Source organism: Chelonia mydas, chromosome 25 (genome assembly GCF_015237465.2).
Source record: "Chelonia mydas isolate rCheMyd1 chromosome 25, rCheMyd1.pri.v2, whole genome shotgun sequence".
Lineage (NCBI taxonomy): Eukaryota > Metazoa > Chordata > Testudines > Cheloniidae > Chelonia > Chelonia mydas.
Window position 1 is genome coordinate 11616459 of NC_057858.1, and position 18263 is coordinate 11634721.

The 18263-nt window shown below is 59.1% G+C and overlaps 1 protein-coding gene across 1 annotated transcript in view; it reads left to right on the top strand.

Moving 5' to 3' along the window:
• Positions 1–17054: 17054 nt before the first annotated feature.
• MIDN (midnolin) overlaps positions 17055–18263 on the top strand; it is a 30934-nt gene continuing 29725 nt past the window's right edge. The window contains 2 exon segments of the mRNA XM_037885842.2: positions 17055–17734; positions 17892–18117. Coding sequence (XP_037741770.1) covers positions 17900–18117 — 218 coding nt within the window. The 5' untranslated portion in view covers positions 17055–17734; positions 17892–17899.

Sequence of the window (18263 nt, forward strand, 5' to 3'; positions counted from 1 at the left end):
GTTGCAAATGACTCGTGATCTGTCACCGCACGTGCCTCTTTCATAATTGCTGCTAATGAAATAAACGAAGTCCGTTTCCTGCCGCATCACACCCTGCCCCCGCCCACCCCGGCCTGCTGGATGGCTTCCAGGCTCAGCAGACCTGAGGCCCGGCTGCACTGGTAAACAAACACATTAGAAAAGTCGCACACAGGGGAGGGGGAGGTGTTCCCCTCTCCCATTAACAGATGACACATGTGGCTTTGTGTTCTCAGCTCCCTGGTGGGTTAGATCCTATGGCCCGAATGTAGCTGCATCCTGGAGCTGGCGCACCGGTCACATGCTGCTCCGGAACGAATGCCAGGTTCCTGGTGACAACTAGGTGACCGTGCGTGGTGGAAATAAGAATTGATCTGAACATTAGACCGGCAGCTCTCTGCAGCGTGTACCATGGTGGGGCCCCCGTCTGTCCCTAGGCATTGCTCTAATAATGAGTAATAATAAAAAACTCGCTGGCATGGAAACTCCAGCCGGGGCCTGTGGGAGCGTTGAAGATATTTGGCTAATGTCCCTGCCCCTCCCTTCTTTCTCATATCCTCGGTTCTCGTCCGGGACACTGATGCACCAAGGGGGCAATTTTTTGTATTGTTTCCAGCCTTGGACCAGAAACTGTATGTGTATTGGGGTGTGTGCGCGCTGGGGGGAAGGTTGGACCCTGTTCTGCAGGGAGCTCAGACCCAGGGAGTTCTGATCATTCTTGCAGGGTTTGGATCAGCAGCCACAGGGAGGTAGCCCGGCCTCAAGGGAGGAGAAAAACAGGGTGCCCTCAGGTCTCTGCCCTGGGCTCCCTGTGGGACCTTGGTCAAGGCTGTGCCTCGGTTTCCCTATCTGTACAATGAAGGTGGGTGTGGGAGGGAGTAATCCTTCCTGGGTCTTGTCTAGAAGAGGAGCTCTTTGGGGCAGTTCTCACTGTGTCTGTGCAGCACCTGGCACAGTAAGGCCTGGAGCTGAGCTCGGGGCTCTAGACGCTACCATGATACAAGTGAATAATTATGGGCTGGCGTGGACTTGTGTGATCTGTCCATCTCTTACTTGATCCATATGTAGTGTTTATAGAGCCCCAGTCCAGGGCGAGTCACTTCCCTGAGCAGTGCCTCAGTTTCCCCACTAGTAAAATCAAGACAATGCTATTTACCCTGCACAATTAAATTAAAATACCCAGAAGTGGCATGGCTGGCCACTGGGGAATGTGACCTAGGGGTTAAAGTCCATGTCTGGGCATCTGCTATCTATTCTTGGTTCTGTCACTGACTCACAGGGTGACCTTTGGCAAGTCACTTCCTTTCCCATGCCTCAGTTTCCCCATCTGCCAAATGAGCATAATGACACTGACCCACCTCAGGGGTGGGGAGGTAGGGGATGTGCTGCAGCCGCTGGCGCATAGGACTTCTGCGTTCTCCACCCTGCTTCACCACTGACCTTGGACAAGTTCTTTCTCCCTCTGTTAAATGGGGTAACTCCTGAGGGGCAGGGGCATTGTCGGGCTATTTGTAAATCTCCGTGGCTGGGAAGGGCAGCAGATTGATAATATGACTCATTATGATGAGACTACCCATCTGGATGGGAAACTGTTTGGAAGAGGGCCCATCTCTCACTGTCTATGTACAGCGCCTGGCACAACGGGGCCCTGATCACTGCTGGGGTCTCTAAGCACCGCCAACGGGTAGGTACAAGTGATGGTGGTACGCAGCTGGCCCTTCCACTCCCTGACCACTGGACGTGCCTCCTGTATGCACAGGGGGCACCCATGGAGGTGTCTGCCCCATGCTGTGCCCATCCCACCTCCCACTCGTTCTGGTAACCATACCCAACGCACAGTCCCCCACGCATGCCATCCCCGCCCCCCAGTGGCTGATCCTGCATGCACTGCCATTCCAGCACATCAGTGGCAGGGCCTCTGGGCTGGAGCAGGCATAGGGCACTTCGAAGGGGGAGGCAAAGGGAAACGGACCCGCTCTCCAAACCCCCCCCACTTAGCAGCGCCAGGCGTGCCGGAGCCCAGATCTCTGTCTGGGGTCATGGGCAGGGATCCCGGTAACTCTTCATCACCTCCCGCCAGCCAGGGACAGCCCAGAGTGACTCACCCGCCCTGGCCCCTGCAGGCACTGTCAGCAGGTACATAGTCAGGGGCCAGGAAGGGAGCAGGATCTGTTCCTGTAAACAGGAACCCCATGGCCACTGTGCGAGGAGTCAGCCCCGGCCCTGGGTAGCACGCGTGTGGGTGGGTGCGTCTGTATGAAATGCAAGGGGGAAGTATGTGTGTGCGCTTGTGCGTGGGGGTAGAGTGACCAGATAGAAAGTGTGAAAAATCGGGACAGGAGGTGGGGGGTAATAGGCACCTATATAAGAAAAAGCCCCAAATATCAGGACTGTCCCTATAAAATCGGGACATCTGGTCACCCTACATGGGGTTGGGGGAAGTCTGGAGGGACGGGGCTGGAGAAGACACCCCTGGCCCATCTGAGCCCTGATCCACCCTTCAGCTCCGGTCTCATTAACCGCAAATCTCCCCACTGTATTTTCCACAGCATGCATCCGATGAAGTGAGCTGTCGCTCACGAAAGCTTATGCGCAAATAAATTGGTTAGTCTCTAAGGTGCCACAAGTCCTCCTTTTCTTTTTGTGGATACAGACTAAACGGCTGCGACTCTGAAAACTTTCCCTTGGTTTCTCATGATCTTCCTCTGATGCTGTTAGAGGCTGGGGCCAACCCCGCAAGGGGCCCTGCTGCCAGAAGCGGGGCCCCCGGGACATTTGCACCGCTAGAAGGCAGCTTTAGGGGCAGGGGAAATAAGGCTGGATTAAATATGCGTGTGTGTGTGTGTGGAGGTGTGTGTGTGCATGCACATTTGTGTGAGGGTTTGTGCATGCTTGTGTGTGTGCATGTGTGTGTGGGGGGGGGTGCATGCGCATGGGGGGGGTGTATCTGCTAGTCGAGAGCTGTGGGTTTGTGCCCTGGGTGTGTGTATGTGGGCTGTGTATGTCTCTCTCTCTCTCCTTCCCCATGCCCATCATCACGGTATCTGGGCTTTGGCCCACACTTGCCCCCGTCTGAGCACCCCCCCCCACATTCTCCCTGGCTCAGCCCAGTGCAACGTCTCGGAGAGGGGAGGGGGGTACAGGTGGATTCCATTGAGAGAGCCAGGCCCCCGCCCCCGCGCCGTGGGGCCCGGCGAGAGGATGCGTAATGGTCCTGCCCGCGTCACGGCCGGCTCTTAGGGGAGGGGTGGCCGGCGGGGACGTGTGTGCCGGGAGCATCCAGCGCGCCGAAGCCACCTGACGACAGCGAAGCCTCGGCCCCTGGCTGGCAGCAGCTGCTGTGGAGTTGCCATTACTAACCGTCTGGCGTTCCTGCCCCCGGCCAGGGTGGGTGAGGGCTGCACATTCCTGAGCCCAGGCCAATTAGAGCACTGGGCAAGCCCCGGGCGGGCGGCATGCCTGGGCTCTGAGTGTGTGTGTCAGTGCCCCGCACTGCGAGTCCCCAACAAGCCACATACCCGCCGTGGGCGGGAGTTAGCACCCGTTGACTCAGCGCCTGCTCCACGGCGGCCTTTTGCCCAGGGATTCCCTCACCCTCGCTGCCCTTTGGGGGAGGGGTGCATGGGGGGCGGTTGGGGCAGCGGAAAGGGTGATCTGGGCCAGGGGCTCTTCCCCTCCCCCACGTGACAAACCCTGCCGTAACCACCTGCCCCAGCCCCTCTGTGTTCACAGGGCCCTAAGCATCACCTATTGGGGGAACTTGTCCCCCCGGGGGCCTTGTGCCTATCTCCAGCACCTTCCTGTCCCTGCCTCTGCCACGGGTAGGGCCCTGATCCTGCAAAGGGGCCCGAGCACTCTCTGACATCAGTGAAGCGACGCTGGCGGGCGTTGGAGGCGCTGGGCATCCTTCCAGCTACACGCTCTCCTGCCATTCGGGTGGCCCCCCACGTTGCTTCTGCGGTGCCTGCAACTGGGCCTATGGCCATTGGGCCGTTGGCTGGGCCCGGCCCCCTCGTCTCACATGGGAGCGACTGTCTGTGGCGTCCCCTGGGCCCCGTCCCCAGCTGGGAGCAGGCGGCCTCCGGCAGAGCTGGGGGGGAGTTGGGGAGGATGATTGGCATTCCCAGTCCCAGGGGCCATGGGAGGAACGCAGTTGGGGGGGTTACGGGAACCAACCGCAGAGAATGACTCAAGAGGAGGAAAATCCTTCTGCAGCTGCCAAACCCAACAGAGCAGCCGAGCAGGAGCCCCGGGTTCCCAGCCAGGGGGAGGCCCCAGTACAGGGAACCCTGGGGAGTGGGGAGGATTGCCCTAGCTCCTCCCCCCCCCCCGCACAGGAATGGATTTGTGTGAAATGGGGCTGAGGGGGGGTGCAGAGACACCTCCTCTCCGTGGGCCCCAGGCATGTTTGTATCAAGGCCAAAGAGGAAGGGAGCTTGATGGGTCTCGCCCCAACTGAACCTTCAACCACATCAGAAAACCGCCGAAAACCGCCATGCAGGCTGGCCAGGAAACAGGGGCTGGACTGGATTAGCAGGGGAGCTGTGGGGCCCGGCAGGGCTGTGGGAGGGGGGAGCCCAGGCCTGGAATAGCAGAGAGGCTGCAGGTCATCAGCAGGGCTATGGTGGGGCGGGGGAGCAGGGCTGGATGAGCAGGGGCTGTGGGTCGGGATTGAGGGGCACTTGCAAAGCTGCGGGGTTGGGAAGAGCCCAGGGCTGGAATAGCAGGGGGGGCTGCAGGTCACCAGCAGGGCTATGGGGTGGAGCAGGTCTGGAGAAGCAGGGGGCTGCGGGTTGGAACTGACGGGCACCGGCAGGGCTGTGCACAGAACTCCCCAAGGCTGTACCTGGCTTTAGTGACCTTTGCGCTATGCGGTGCTAGCACTGAAGGGCTCCGGAGCGGATTGGGGCCCCACTGGGCCAAGTGCTGCCCAAACCCCACCGGGTGGAGGGTCACGGCTCTGCCCTCATCTCTCTCCCGCTCCATCCATGGCCGTCACTTTTCCTGCGGCTGGTTGGCCGGCTTTGATCTGTCTCTGGCGCTGTCTGGGTCTCTCTCGGTCTGCCAGGGCTGCAAATGGGGAGCTGGTCCCCGGGGCTGGGGCTGCGGCAGAGGGACGGGGCGGGGATCGGAGCCGTTGGCCATGGGAGAAGTGGGTTGAACTCTCTGAATCCTTGGTCCTTTGTTACCAGGGTGGGCCTGGCTGTGATACAGGAAGTGAGAGACGGGCGCTGGCGCTCTGGAGATCTTTGCTGAGCCCTGGCCCCTTGGATCTCCTCGCTCCCCCTGCAGTCCCTCCGCACACATAGTACAGGCCCTGTCCCAGCTCGCGGGGGAACGGCCCCACTCCCACACGGGCTAAAGTCGCTCCAGGGCAGCCAGCCTGGGGTAACTGGTGCTGGGTTGGATCCAAGGGCATTTGGCCTGTGACGAGCCCCAGCCATCGCCTCTGCCTGGCTCTGCCATGCGGATCTGTGTTCCCCTCATGTCCTCCCAGCGCCTCCTGCTGGGTGCTTCTAACCTGCTGCTCGCTCAGGAAGGGGTCGGCAGGCTGGGCCGGGGGCTTTGGCTGGAAGCAGAGCTCGTTCGGAGCGTGCGCTGGAGTGGGTGGGGGGTGGTGGAGAGCATCTGCCAGGCCTGCCCACAGAGCCGATGTGCTGTTTGACGCCAAACAGCCCGAGAGAGACAGACAGACCCATCTGCCGGGAGTCTGGCGAGCGTGGCTCCGAGACTTCCTTTGCTTTGGGGGGGTATACCTAGTCCCTGTCCCCCCCTTTGGAAATGATGGGGTGTTCCCGGTGGGATCTAGAGCAAGTTAACCTTGGGCAGCTGCATGGGCTCCTCTCCTCTCTGGGGCGGTGCAGTCGCGTGGCTGGAGTGGGGAGGGTGGGAATCAGGGCTCCTGGGTTCCGTTCCCAGGGTTGGAAGGGGAATGGGGGCTAGAGGTTAGAGCAGGGCCGAGTGGGGAACCTGGGTTCTATTCCCAGCTCTGGGAGGGAGGATGGTGTAGTGGGTAGAATAGGACTGGGAGCCCGGGCTCCTGCGCCCCATTCCCCTCTGTGTGACCCACTGAATGGCCTTGAGCAAGTCACTCCCCCATCCCCACTCTCCATGCCTCAGTTTCCCCATCTGTAAAGCAAAGCTAATATTATTGACCCCCACCTCAGGGGTGTGTGGGGTGGGGGTGAAGCTACATTAACACGTCTTCAAAGCATGTTGAGATCCTGGGGTGCGGGAGGCTGGCCTTGGCAAATAACACTCCTGGGCTGACAAGGAAGGCCGGACTCCCCCGTCAGCACTGGTGTCAGGGCCTCGGAAACTGCAGTGGTGGCTGCTCGGACCCCAGAGCCAAGACCTCCTCTGACCCACAGGTTCTGGGATTGCAGCACCCAGGCAGGCCAGCTCACTCTCCAGGGTGGGTGTGGTTACCATACTATGCCTGGGGCAGCCCCCCAGGCCCATACAATAGTACTGCTGTGGGGTTCTGCTACCCAGTCTGGGGCTCCCCAGCAAAGGGGCCAGTGGGATGATCTCCAGTGGTCTTGCCATGTGTCCCAGGAGCGGGAGAAGGATAGAGACAGTTAACATGAGGCAGCTGTAAGGATTAATTGTTTAAAGGGGCACCACCACCTGCCTGCAGAAGACTGTCCCAGGAGGTGGGGTTTGAGTCAGCACCAAAGCGCATCAGCAGAGCTGTGGGGTGTGGGGAGCCCAGGGCTGGGACAGCAGTGGGGCTGTGGGTCGGGAGGACTAAGGGGCTCCGGCAAGAGATCCCCAGTGGGGAGGGCCTGGGAACAAAAAGGCAAACTCCCCTGAAGGGTCAACCCTACAACCTCCCCTTGGGCACTTGATTCCCTTTCCCCAGGAGCTCCCCAGCCTTTAATCCAGCATCCAAGGGGCTCAGCCAGTGTCCCTTCCCCTCGCTGCCTTGGCATCAGCTAGAAAGAGACACTGCTGAGCGGGGTGCTGCTTCCCCAGAGCTCCTGTCTCCGCTCGGGACGGGGGATCGAACCCAGGTCCCTGCCACAGCACAGGGGAGCCCTGGCCCCAGAGGACCTCAGCCTGTGAGTCAATGAGCTGAAAGGGGAGCAGACGCACTGAGGAACGTATGGTGGCTGGCCTGTGCCAGCGGAGATGGAAAACTTGGCCTCCCAGATGGGAGCAGTGACCTCATGGCTCTGAGAATAGCCCCTGGCCTCTCCCCCACCGCGCTGCCAGGTGGGACCTGATGCATCCAAGTACGGGTCTGCCCCTGGAGCCGTGACGGCAGCGCGGCCCCTGCCTGGGGGAGATCAGTTTCCTGCCCGCCAGGTCCGAGCAGAAATGCTTCTAAGGGACAGAGCGTCACCCCGGAGACCTGCCTCTGAAGGTGACTTTGGGCACAGGAGGAGCAAACCCAACCGCTCCAGCCCCAGTTTCCTTGCTGGCAGGGGGCAGGAAGGGAGGGTGTTGTCCGTTGTCGCACCTAGTTTTGCCGCCTGGCTGCTCAGGTGAGGCCCCAAGGCTGGGTTAGCAGGGGGCTGCGAGTCAGGAGTGAGGTGCATTCGCAGGGCTGCGTGTGGGAGAGCCGAGGCCAGGAATAGCAGGGGCCTGTGGGTCAGGCTTGAGGTGCATTCGCAGGGCTGTGTGGGGAGAGGCTGGGTTAGGGCTGAGTGGGGGTTGATGCTCAGGCTGGAGATGCATTAGCTTCTCTGTGTGGGAGAGGCCAGGCCTGGGGTGGGGGTGGGGAAGGGCTGTAGATCGGGCCTGAGATTCATTGTATGGGGCACAGAACCGGGAACTGGTGTCAGCCGCACCCGCTCACCCCCGAGCTCTCCAGCCAGCGTGGCTCTGGCGTCTTCCTTCCCCGGCCACTCGAGGGAGCGGTGAGAAGCAGCCCTGCGCCCCAGCCCATGGTGGCAGGGAGTCGCTATGGTGACTCAGCCTGGGGAGCCCAACCCGGCTCCACAGATACCGGCTCTGGGACGTCACAGCCCAGGGTCCCTCCCACGAGCTGCATCATCCCCGCCATGCAGGGAATTGACACACAAACCAGGGAAGAGCTAAAAATACCTCCCAGCTCCTGCCCCGGGGTTCCTTGCAGCGCCCGGGGGAGGCTCAGCCGTCCCTGGAGGCGGGGGTGACATCAGACCCTATTCTGGGCAGGGCGGGGTGGTGCTCCCTCCATGGGTCAAACTGAGCCGGGTGCCTCAACCATGGGAGGGGGCAGCAGACCCCCCCAATTATACACATGGCTGCCCCCCCACTAGCCAAAGGGGGCTGAGCTCCACTCCAGAGGGAGGCATAAGATGCCCACCCGTTCCCTCCGGGACTGCGGGCTGGATCCAGAGCCTGTGGGAGGGGATGGGGGTCTGTCCATTGAAGACAGTGGACCCAAAGGGGGGGCACCCCTGCTGCCTTCCCAGCCCCCTCCGCCCCCAAAGACTCCAGGTTTGAAGGTGAATGATCGTCTCCCACCCCGGTACCCCAGGCCCAGCCACGCTCGCTCGGCTGGGAATTGGCAGCTCCTGCTCGCTCGCCACCCACGGCTTTCCCAAGTGCCTACCTGCGTCCCAAGCTCCCGCTGGCTGTGAGTGCCGGGGGCGGGGTGCGGGGCGGGAGCAGCTGCTGGGGTCTGAGGCCAGATATTCTTCATTCTGAGAACCCCCCCACACCCCATTCACAGCCCACCCCCACCTGCCCCAGGAGAAAGACTGAGAGAGGGAGAGTTCGGCTCGGGCAGCGTTCAGGGGGCACGGGTACTGCTGGGGGCATCTGGCCCCGATCTCTCCTCTTCCAATACAGTGCCCTGGCTCTCTGTCACACCATGCCTGGGACACCCCCTCTGCCAGGCCGGTCCAGGGGAGCTAGTCGTCAGGAGGGGGCTCCTGGCCCTCAGCCACGGTCACCTGGATGGAGGTATGATCCCCATCCCCTGGCATCTGGGAACTGCCTGTGGGAAGGAGCAGGGGGTGGCAGGTGTCTCAGGACAGAGCCCCCTTGTTGGGGGTAGACTTTTGTTAGGGTTCTGCCCGCCCCCTCCCCCGTCCACTCTGCCTGCGGGTTGTTTTCAGCCCCTAGCTTGTTGATTCATCCTGACTCAGTGACTTCACTTCCAGTTCCTCCCTGACCCTGACCTCAATTCACCTGCAGACGGGCGGGGCGCAGAGCCCTGGGAAATGCCCTGCCTGGGCATGGGGGGCTCTGTGCCCTCTGCACAGCCAGGTCCTGGGGGTGTCACTGTGGGGTCACCAGTCCTGTCGAGCCCCTTAACGCCCCCTGGCCTGGCACTGCCCTGGCTGTTCTGGACCCACGGGAGGTCCTGAACGCAGGGACTGCCAGCCTTGGGAGGCCAGTCCCGCTGCTAGGAACCACCAAAACCTGGTACCAACATCAAGGAAACACACTGGCCATTTCCACGGACGCAAACAGGTGTTGACAGCCCTGGAAACATTGCACGCAAGAGCCAGGGCAGTGGGGATGGTTGGTCTGTCCCACGGCAGCTATAAACCCCCCACCCCACTGTCAGGGCCTGCCAGGGGGCACTGCTTACCGGGGCAGGGAAGGGGCCTGGGGCGGGATTTGATTTGGGGCAGCAGAGGCCTGTGCGGGAGCCTAGATTGCCAGCCTGTTACTCACGGGAGCTATTGAGTCGCGCAGGGCATTGCAATGGGGCTACTCACCAGAGTAATTTCTCCCCCCTGTGACTAAGGAGTTGGCAATGAGACCCAACAGCAAGCACCTTAAAGGGGCTCAAAGGGGGAGGGGTTGCAATGATGACTGTGGGACAGAAATTCGGGCCGGTGTTGGACTGGCTGCTCTCACATGTCCCTAACTTCGCCCCACCGGGCACCCCCACCCCGGGGACCCAGAGGTGAGACCGTCCTCCACAATCCCTCATTCCAGTCTCTCCAGGGGCCTCGTCTGGGAACTGAACCTGGCTGGCTGTGGGCCTGGTGCGGAGCCCAGGGAAAAACTCCTAGCAACTTCATGAGCTTGGGAACAGGCCCTGTGTCCGGCTGCAGAGCGGGGGATGCCCCACCAGGTGTGTGTGAGACAGCGCTTGCCCTGCTGGTGCCCTCTCTGTACCCACCCTGGGGCTAGTCTGACGTTGCCAGCACAGTGAGACTGGCCCCTTTGCACATCAGCTGCATTGCCAACGCCCAGAACTGGGCCTGACCAGATCATGTGATTTGACTTAAGAATCAGGAGGGTTTTTTAACTAACTGACATTGGGGTTTTTCCCCCCCCCATTGCCTTCTGGGTTCAGCACGTGGCGGGTTGCCCTCAGGTCATGTTTCCCAGCGTTTCTCGGCAGCCACGAGGGCTGGAAACTGGTTCTGTGGGTTGCTGTTTTTTTAATGAAAACTGTGATTCCCCCCTCACCCCCTGACTCCTAGAGTTGGGGCTTCAGGGAAATACATCAAGATGCCTGATCAAATCACCAGGGTTGGCAAGGCTGAGATCAGCCGGGATTAGCTCTTTCAAGACAAAAGAGCTTGGATGCCCTACCATCTATGGGACCCTCCCCAAAACAGTGAGCGCGGGGATTCCATGCCCCCCCCTTCAGGGGGCCGGGTTCTCAGGCACCCCCTAAAGATATGGGAGTGTCAGAGGAACTCCCAGCCCAAACAGACTCTTTAAAGATCATACAATCGGGGACCTTTGTGCCAGGAGAACTCCTTAAGAGACCGTGCCCCAGAGACATACTGGGGCGCTCTGGGAAGTGCTCGCTGTGCTTGGGGATGCTGTGGGGGGCACCCGCTCCCCACTGCGAGCTCAGCCCCATGGATTCTGGCGAAGGGGGTTGCATAATCCGCTGGCTTCATGTGGCCAGCACGTTGCAGATGGGAGTAATCCCCGGCCGGGGTCAAATAATCAGATTGCAGGCGGCTTTCATGCAGCCGCCAACGGGATCTCTGTCGGCATTTGCTCCTCTGAGAGTCTCTCTCTCCCAAAGCTCCTCAGCCAAAGGCAGGTTGAAGAACTTCCCCCTCGAACGCCTCTGACACAGTACAGACAATACGCCCCAGTCTGTCTTTATTCGTTAAGGAGGATTCCCAGAGCAACGCAATCAACTAAACACACAAAACCCTGGGTTGATGGGAATCCTGGCTTCTCCCTGCTGTCACCTCTTGCATCAGGCTGCAGTCTCTGGGTTTTTCCTAAAGCCCCAGCTTCCGGAGTCATGGGGTGATGGGAGAAGCTCAGTTCCTAGTTAAAAAAAGAAAAGAGCAAAGTCCCTTGCCCTCGTGGCTGCAGAGAAAAGCTGGAAAACGCAACACCCAGAGGGGGCACAAGACCAGAGGAAGATTCCCAAAGCAAATGCCGCCCCCCAATTCTCCCTCACACTGAACTTCTAGACTTTGTCTGAGGCTTTATCTTAGGGCTCCCACGCCCCAGGCTTTGCCTTGGCACCTGCTAACCTACAATTGATTCCAGCTGTCTAAGGTATTAGTGGGAGGAAGGTGGGTAACCTCACCCCCTATCGTCCTGGGGGAGTCTACATGAGGCTCCCAAGAGAGATGGGTTTAGGTGCCAGGTTTCCATCAGCACCGAGCACTCAGAAGCGTCTACCGAAAATGATGGAGAATCCCCTCCCCCATTGAGAACAATAGACAATCTCCCCCTGCCCCTACCTCTCCCACTGAGAACAATGGAAGCAGGGGAGCACTTGAGAAATCCAGACACTAGAATGCAGAGATGGGCATATTGGGAGGCTGGGAGAGTCTATGGATGTGGGGGATCTTGAGAACCGCTCTTCTGTGGACAAAGGACCCGATTCTCCATCCCTAGCAACCCAGGAGCACCGACCGTTTACAGATAGAACAGACAGCTTCCCCTCCCCCCAACCCTGCTCTGCCCCAGTTTACCACTTTCACAGGGGAAATCCAGAGATCCTGTGGGGGTGGGGAAGGCACCTGAGAGCCTCTGGGACATCTGGGTTGTGGACGGCGCTGTAGGGAAAATGCATTCTGCTCCGTCTGGCCCGGGATTCCTTGCCCCTGCCCTCACAAATCCCCTGCCCCAGCTGCTTGGCATCCTTTAGGCAGACACACCAGGAGTTTTTTTGGGGCGGTGGGCGGACAGAAAAGGGGCAGAGGCCAGCCGTGACCTGGAGCTGGGACACAGACTCTGGGTGCCTTTCCCAGACCTGCAGAAGAGCTCAGTGGAGCTGGAAAGCTCAGCTCAGAAGTTGGTCTAATCAAAGATATTCCCTCCCCCACCTTGTCTCTCTAATATCCCAGGACTAACACAGCTACAACAATGCTGCAAACAACCGTCTCCCAAGGTCCGTTTGCCAGGACACCAGTTTTTAAGGGCTGCACAAAGGGACGCTGCAGGCCCATGCAGGTAAACTCTCCCCTGCTCCAGGCAGAAACGCTGCTTTCCGCCTCCTGTCTCCAATGTGAGATTGCCTCGTTTACGATGATTCCACTCGCCGTCCCCGCATTGGCCATCGTAGGTAGGGAGCCTTGTACTAAAGGGACAGGATAATGTTAAAAATCAGATTAAAAAAATATCCCAAAGCAACGGTTTTTGTTTCCTTGTGCTCCCCTGTCTGTATCCACTCCTGTCCCTTAGGCTCTGAGGGGCAGGGACCATCTCTTTGTTCTGTGTTTGTACAGCGCCTGGCACACTGCGGTCCCAGGCCATGACTTGGGCTACTAGGTGTAATTCAATACGACTTACATTAGGACAGGATGTTAGATTCTTCAGCCTTAAATATATTTCACAATCTGATTTGCTTTCCCCTAGTGCTGTGGTTTGTTTACTTTCTGCATTTCACTTAGGGCACCATAAAGCCAGGCTACTCAGTTTCACGTTTGTTTCTAGTCAGTTTCACTTTCTGGATCACCTGCACTAGGGCTAGGTGATTGTCTGGGGCAATGGTACTTTCTCCTAGCTTCTGCCAGCTAGTGCTCCAGAATCTGGGCCTTTATTAAAATAAAAATAACACATCCCTAGCCCTTATGGTTACAGAGAAAACTCTTCAATGCGAGAACTGCGTGTAACCCAGATGGTGATGTCTCCTGAGTCCTAGGAGAAGGGTGGACTACCTCATGCCATCCCAAGGGGCATGAGCCCTGAAATCTGACAGTGACCATTTCCAGGGCAAGGCTGTGAACTATTTCACAGCTGATCACTGCCAAAAAGAGGGTGGGGCACACTGTGAAGCTCTATGCCCCCTTCAGCAAGGGGGTGAGTGGGTGGGCCTGTGAAAGTGCCAGCCCCTGTCTGCTCCCCAAAGCTGCAGCTGGTCTCATGCCGCAGGGCATAGGTGTGTGTGTGGGCTTTGATCTAACACCCGCTTTGCTTTATTAGCCAGACCAAACGGAGCAACACTTCTACTGGCCTTAGAGCCGCGAAAGGTCTTTTTCTCCCCTGCCCTAGCGGAGCTGACTGTCCCTTTAAAGCTAAGTTATGATGAGAAAGCGGGAAACTGAAAGAGCTGTAGCAGGGTTCTCATCCCACGGCCGTGGGCTGCCTGCAGCCCAATCAGCACACAGCTGCGGCCTCTGTGACCTCCTCAGGGCCATACAGGTCATATGTATCTATATAATATAGTGCAGGGGTTATTACATTGGGGGGGTCGCAAGCTGTCAGCTTCCACCCCAAACCCTGCTTTGCCCCCACCATTTATAATGGTGTTAAATGTATCAAAAAGTGTTTTTAATTTATTGGGGGGGGGGGTCAGACTCAGAGGCTTGCTGCGTGAAAGGGGTCACCAGTACAAAAGTCTGAGAACCATTGAGATAGCATGTGGATGCCTATTCGGCTCATAATGGCAAACAGGTTGAGAACCGCTGGCTGTGGGATGGGCCTCTTTTAAGGCACTGGGCCGGGAGATCCGTGGTCAGCTCCTACCTCTGCCACCCTGCGCCTGTGAGACCACAGGCAAGTCACTTCCCCGCTCCGTGCCTCAGTTTCCCCTGATCCTCCTTCGTCTCTATTCAGCTGATACACGTTTCAGGGCCAATCCTCTCCGCTCGGTTTATGTACAGCGCCTAGCACCGGGGCCTGCAGGCCGCCCCTGCGGTGTGGGTAGCAAGGAGGCGAGCTGCGAGCCAGCACCAGCGGCGCTTTACTGGAAGGCGGAACGGGGAACCGCAAGGCCGAGGCGGCAGGGGCCGCGCGGGTTGTGAAAGAGTTGCTGGAGAGGGGCTGGCGCGCTGCGGGGCAGGTGTGGGAGTTGCGTCACCTCCAATCTCACTGCTGACTCGGCAAGGCTGGGAGGCTTTCCGAGGCTGGCTGCTGCTCCGCGCTCGGGCTCCACCCAGGCGAGTGTGTGCGCGGGGGGGAGAGGAATAAAACTTCTCCAGCGCCTCCCCAACGCCAAAGACTAAGGCTGCCCTCCCCCGGAGCAGCGTCAAAAGCCCGAGACCCAGGCTGGGAAGGGAGCTGGATTTTCCCCTTGCTGCGCGAGCTCTGGACTAGCCCCGGATTTATTTGCCTTGGGGGACGATTCGGAGCCGGATTGGATCACGTGCTTTACCGGGATATAGTTTCTTTTCGGGGGCCCGAGCCGTTCCGGCTGCGCGCAGTGTAAAGGAGGCGAAGGGGAAGGATTCGCTGGACCTGGTAAGTCAGTTTGTGCTCTCCCTGGGGGGACAGGATTTCAAGCCTCTCCCTAGAAAGGGGGTTTGATTTCTACCAAGCCAGCGGCTGAGGAAGCTCCCCGAGGAACCCGGCTAGGCACCACACAAGATTCCGGCTGGTTTCTTTTTTGCTCTTAAAGACAACTCACAAAAATCCATTTTTTTAAAGGGGGTCTCAGTGTCTTTTAAGGAGTGGGGGCGGATTGTAGGGGAGAGCTTCGCTGGGTCCGATTCTGACCTCTCTGCCGATGTAGATCCACTGGAGCTGCTCCTGGTTCACACCACAGTCTGATCCGCATCGATCGACTCCTGGGCAAATTAAACTGAGGATGAAACTCCCTTGCCCCGTTCCGGGGAAACCTTCCAGGAATCCTACAACGGCCAGATCCTATTTGTAATCGTCTCTTAGGGCTCCCCCCCCCCCCCAAAAAAAGTTTATTTCTGACTTCAACGAAACCGGAGCCAGCCTGAGTCGATTGGACTTACTTTTCGTTGGCAGTTCTGCTTTAATCGAACAAGGCATATGTCATTGAGAGACTTGGCAGGGTTGGGTGGTCTTGTTTTTTAAAGTTTCCTGACAAAGCCCTGAGAGAGTTTGTAGGTGATTTTTTTAAAATCTACAGTTTCAAATCCAATGCCTCGGGGAGAGTGGGAGACACCCTGTGTGGAAGAAAGAGATCAGAGACTAGTCACGAGGGGGTGACTCCAGCTCTTGGGGGGGCTCTCGTGTGGCTTGGTTTTGTTTAACATCAGAAATAAATCCTGTCTCCTTCCCAGGCTAGGACAGGAGTTAAGGCTACTTATTTCAGGCCGGATATTTCAAGTGCTCAGCACCCACCCGCGGGAGGGGGGCACGTTTCCCAGCAATTCGGCTCCCTTGTGTGATCTTTTATGACCCCCTATTGTCCAGAAGAACCCAGCCGGCTGCCCTCAGGTGCCAGAAAGGGCTTAAGCCCTGGATGAGCTCCTTGCAACGTTTCTGGCCCTACACACGGATCTGGCTGGCTCACTCACTAACCTCCCCCTCGGTAGCCAGGCTGTTTGCACACAGGATCTAATAGGGCTTAGGCGATTTTTGGTGCCAACGCCCGTCTTAACCGCCAAAGGAGCAGCTTGCCAGGTATCTTTGCGTTTGTGCCGGGCGGCGTTGGGAGTGTGTGTGTGTTTTTAAGTGCCTCGACCGTTCCCATCTGCACAGAGGACACACTGTTCCCATGGCACTGACTGTCCCTGTGGGTTTCCCACACTCCAGGCCGGCTCGCCCGGCAGAGGGCGCCCTTGCTTTGCTGACTCATTCTGCAGCGTCTCTGGCCGCTGCTAATACCCCCCCCCCGCCCCCCCATAACACCGAGCCATTCCACACTGCCAGGGAGGGCTTTAACCTCCAGCCTTTGGGGGGAAGGCTGGGGGCCCGAAATCTAACCCGGCCCTTGTCCCCAGAAAACCCTGAAGTTGCCTGGAACCGGAATTTGCCCAAGGTGGATTGCATCCGAGTCTGGGGTTTGCTCAGTCCGCATCTGGATTTTGTAACATTTGGATATTTCCCCATCGGCCCCTTTCCCGGTTCCCTCACGTCAGTGTGTGTGTGTGTGTGTGTGTGTGTGTCTATCTGTCTCTCTCAACTTGTTCTCTCTGTGACCTCCGCTCACTCCGGCTTATGCGAAAGCCGCTGCAAAGTGCGTCCACGTTTGCCCCCAGCTCCCAGCCGGACTGGGTCAGCCCCCGGGGGCGGGGGGGGAAGGTGTGTATAAACGTCCCCAGAGCTCCCGCCCGGCTTGAGGACAAGGGTACCCCTCTTCCCCAGTCAGGCCTCCGCGGCAAAGCGGGGCTTCTTACACCCCCGGCCCGCGTTCACCCCGCAGCCGCAGCTCAGCCATTGTTTGGCATAAGCTGCACCCTTGGCGTGTTCTGCAGCGACCACCTTCCTCCGAGTTATCTCCGGGGGTGGGGGGGCGAAGGATTTCCTTCCATCTTGTAAATACCCCCCCCCCCCCGCCTTAGAACAATGGCTGGGCTGCGCAGGCTCGGGTCATTCCTCGCCTTTCCCGTGCAGCCGCCGCAGAAACAAGGAAGAAGAAGCTGCAAGGTGCAATCGCTGTGTGTGTGTGTGGGGGGGGTCTCCTCCCACGCCGGGACGGAGACCAGCCCGCAGACTGGCCTCTGAGCGCGCGTGAAAATCTCCCCCCCCCACCCCGGGGAGCAGCTGAGTCGAGGCTTCTCTGCGTAGCCCTTTGTTGTGAGGCTAATATATTATGAATGGCTTTTTTAAAAAGGGGAGGGGGCTGGCTTGGCGAGGGAGGGGGGAGGAATCTAGCCAGGCACCAGCCAACCCTCCTGTTTCCAGTGGGTCAGGATCTGCTAGGCAAAGGCGTAGGGGGAGGGGAGGGGGGGAAATGGGGTGGCTGGGGGGGGGGGGGGGAAGAGGTCTGAAAGGGAGGGTGGAGTCAGCCTTCCACGTGGGGGAGCACCGGGCCGGCTGCGATTGGCCCCGGTTTGCCTGTCTCAACGTTCGGAGCGCCCGGATTGGCTGGAGGCTGCGCCAAGGACTAAGAAGTGAATGAGGGGGGAAATAAGCGCCGCCCCCCTATAGAACGTTGATACATTATAACTTTTTGTGTGTGTGTGTGTTGGTACCGTGTGTGTGCGCGCGCGCGTGTGTGTTACTTTCACACCGCGACACCGGCGGAGCTCGGAGCGGCGGCTGCCGGGTTCAGCCCCAAAGGGGGGGATTCAGGAAGGAAAAAGCTTTTTCTCCCCCCCCTCCCCACTTCTCCTCCTGCACCCCCCACACCACGGAGGCAGCACCCTCTCCTTCCCACACAGCGCGCCCTCCCTGCGAGCAGCGTCTCCCGGCGAGATCCGCGTCCTCAGGAGGCATCCGAGGAGGGGGAAGGGAAATTCCCGATGGCAGAGTGACGTGGGGGGGGGTTTAGGTTTTGAGGGAGGTTTAAATCGGGGCAAACTCCCCTGTTATTCAGGGAGAGCTGGTCCCCGCCCCTCCCGCACCAAGTCCCCTCTAGAACCCCGCGCGAGGAAGACCTGGAAGGACCACGCGGATCCGGAGTGACCCTTGGATATTAAACCGGAGCGAGGGAGGACTCGGGAAGGCGATCCCACCCCGGCTGGTGTGTGTGTGTGTGAGTGTGTGAATCTGTGCGCGCAGCAGAACCAGGCGCTCTGGTCGCTCCTTTGTTCCCTTCCACTTCCTTTTTTGGTCCCCCAAGCCTCCCCCCCCCCCCCCGACCTTGATTCCCCCTACCACACCAACCGCTGCTCCCTGCCCGCCCCCCCCAGGTCACCGAATGGACCAGCAGCCCAGCGCCAGGAGCTGCAGCCGGGGTGCCCCAGCCTGCGAGGCCGTCCCGAACGAGCCCTCCATGAATCTGTACATCAACACCACCACCGGGACCCGTTATGAGCTCTCCGTCCCCGTGGAAGAGACGGTGGAAGGACTGAAGCGGAGACTGTCACAGAGGCTCAAAGTGCCTAAGGAAAGGCTGGCGCTCTTACATAAAGAAAGGTAGGTCTGGCAGCCCCCCACCCCGCCTTGGTTAAACTACCCCACGAGGGACCCAACTCAGGGGCTCACCAATCTGTGTCGGGGGGAGGGCAAGCAAGGATCCCCCACTCCCCGCCGCCCCTTAGTGCTTTGGTTTCTTTAAAGTG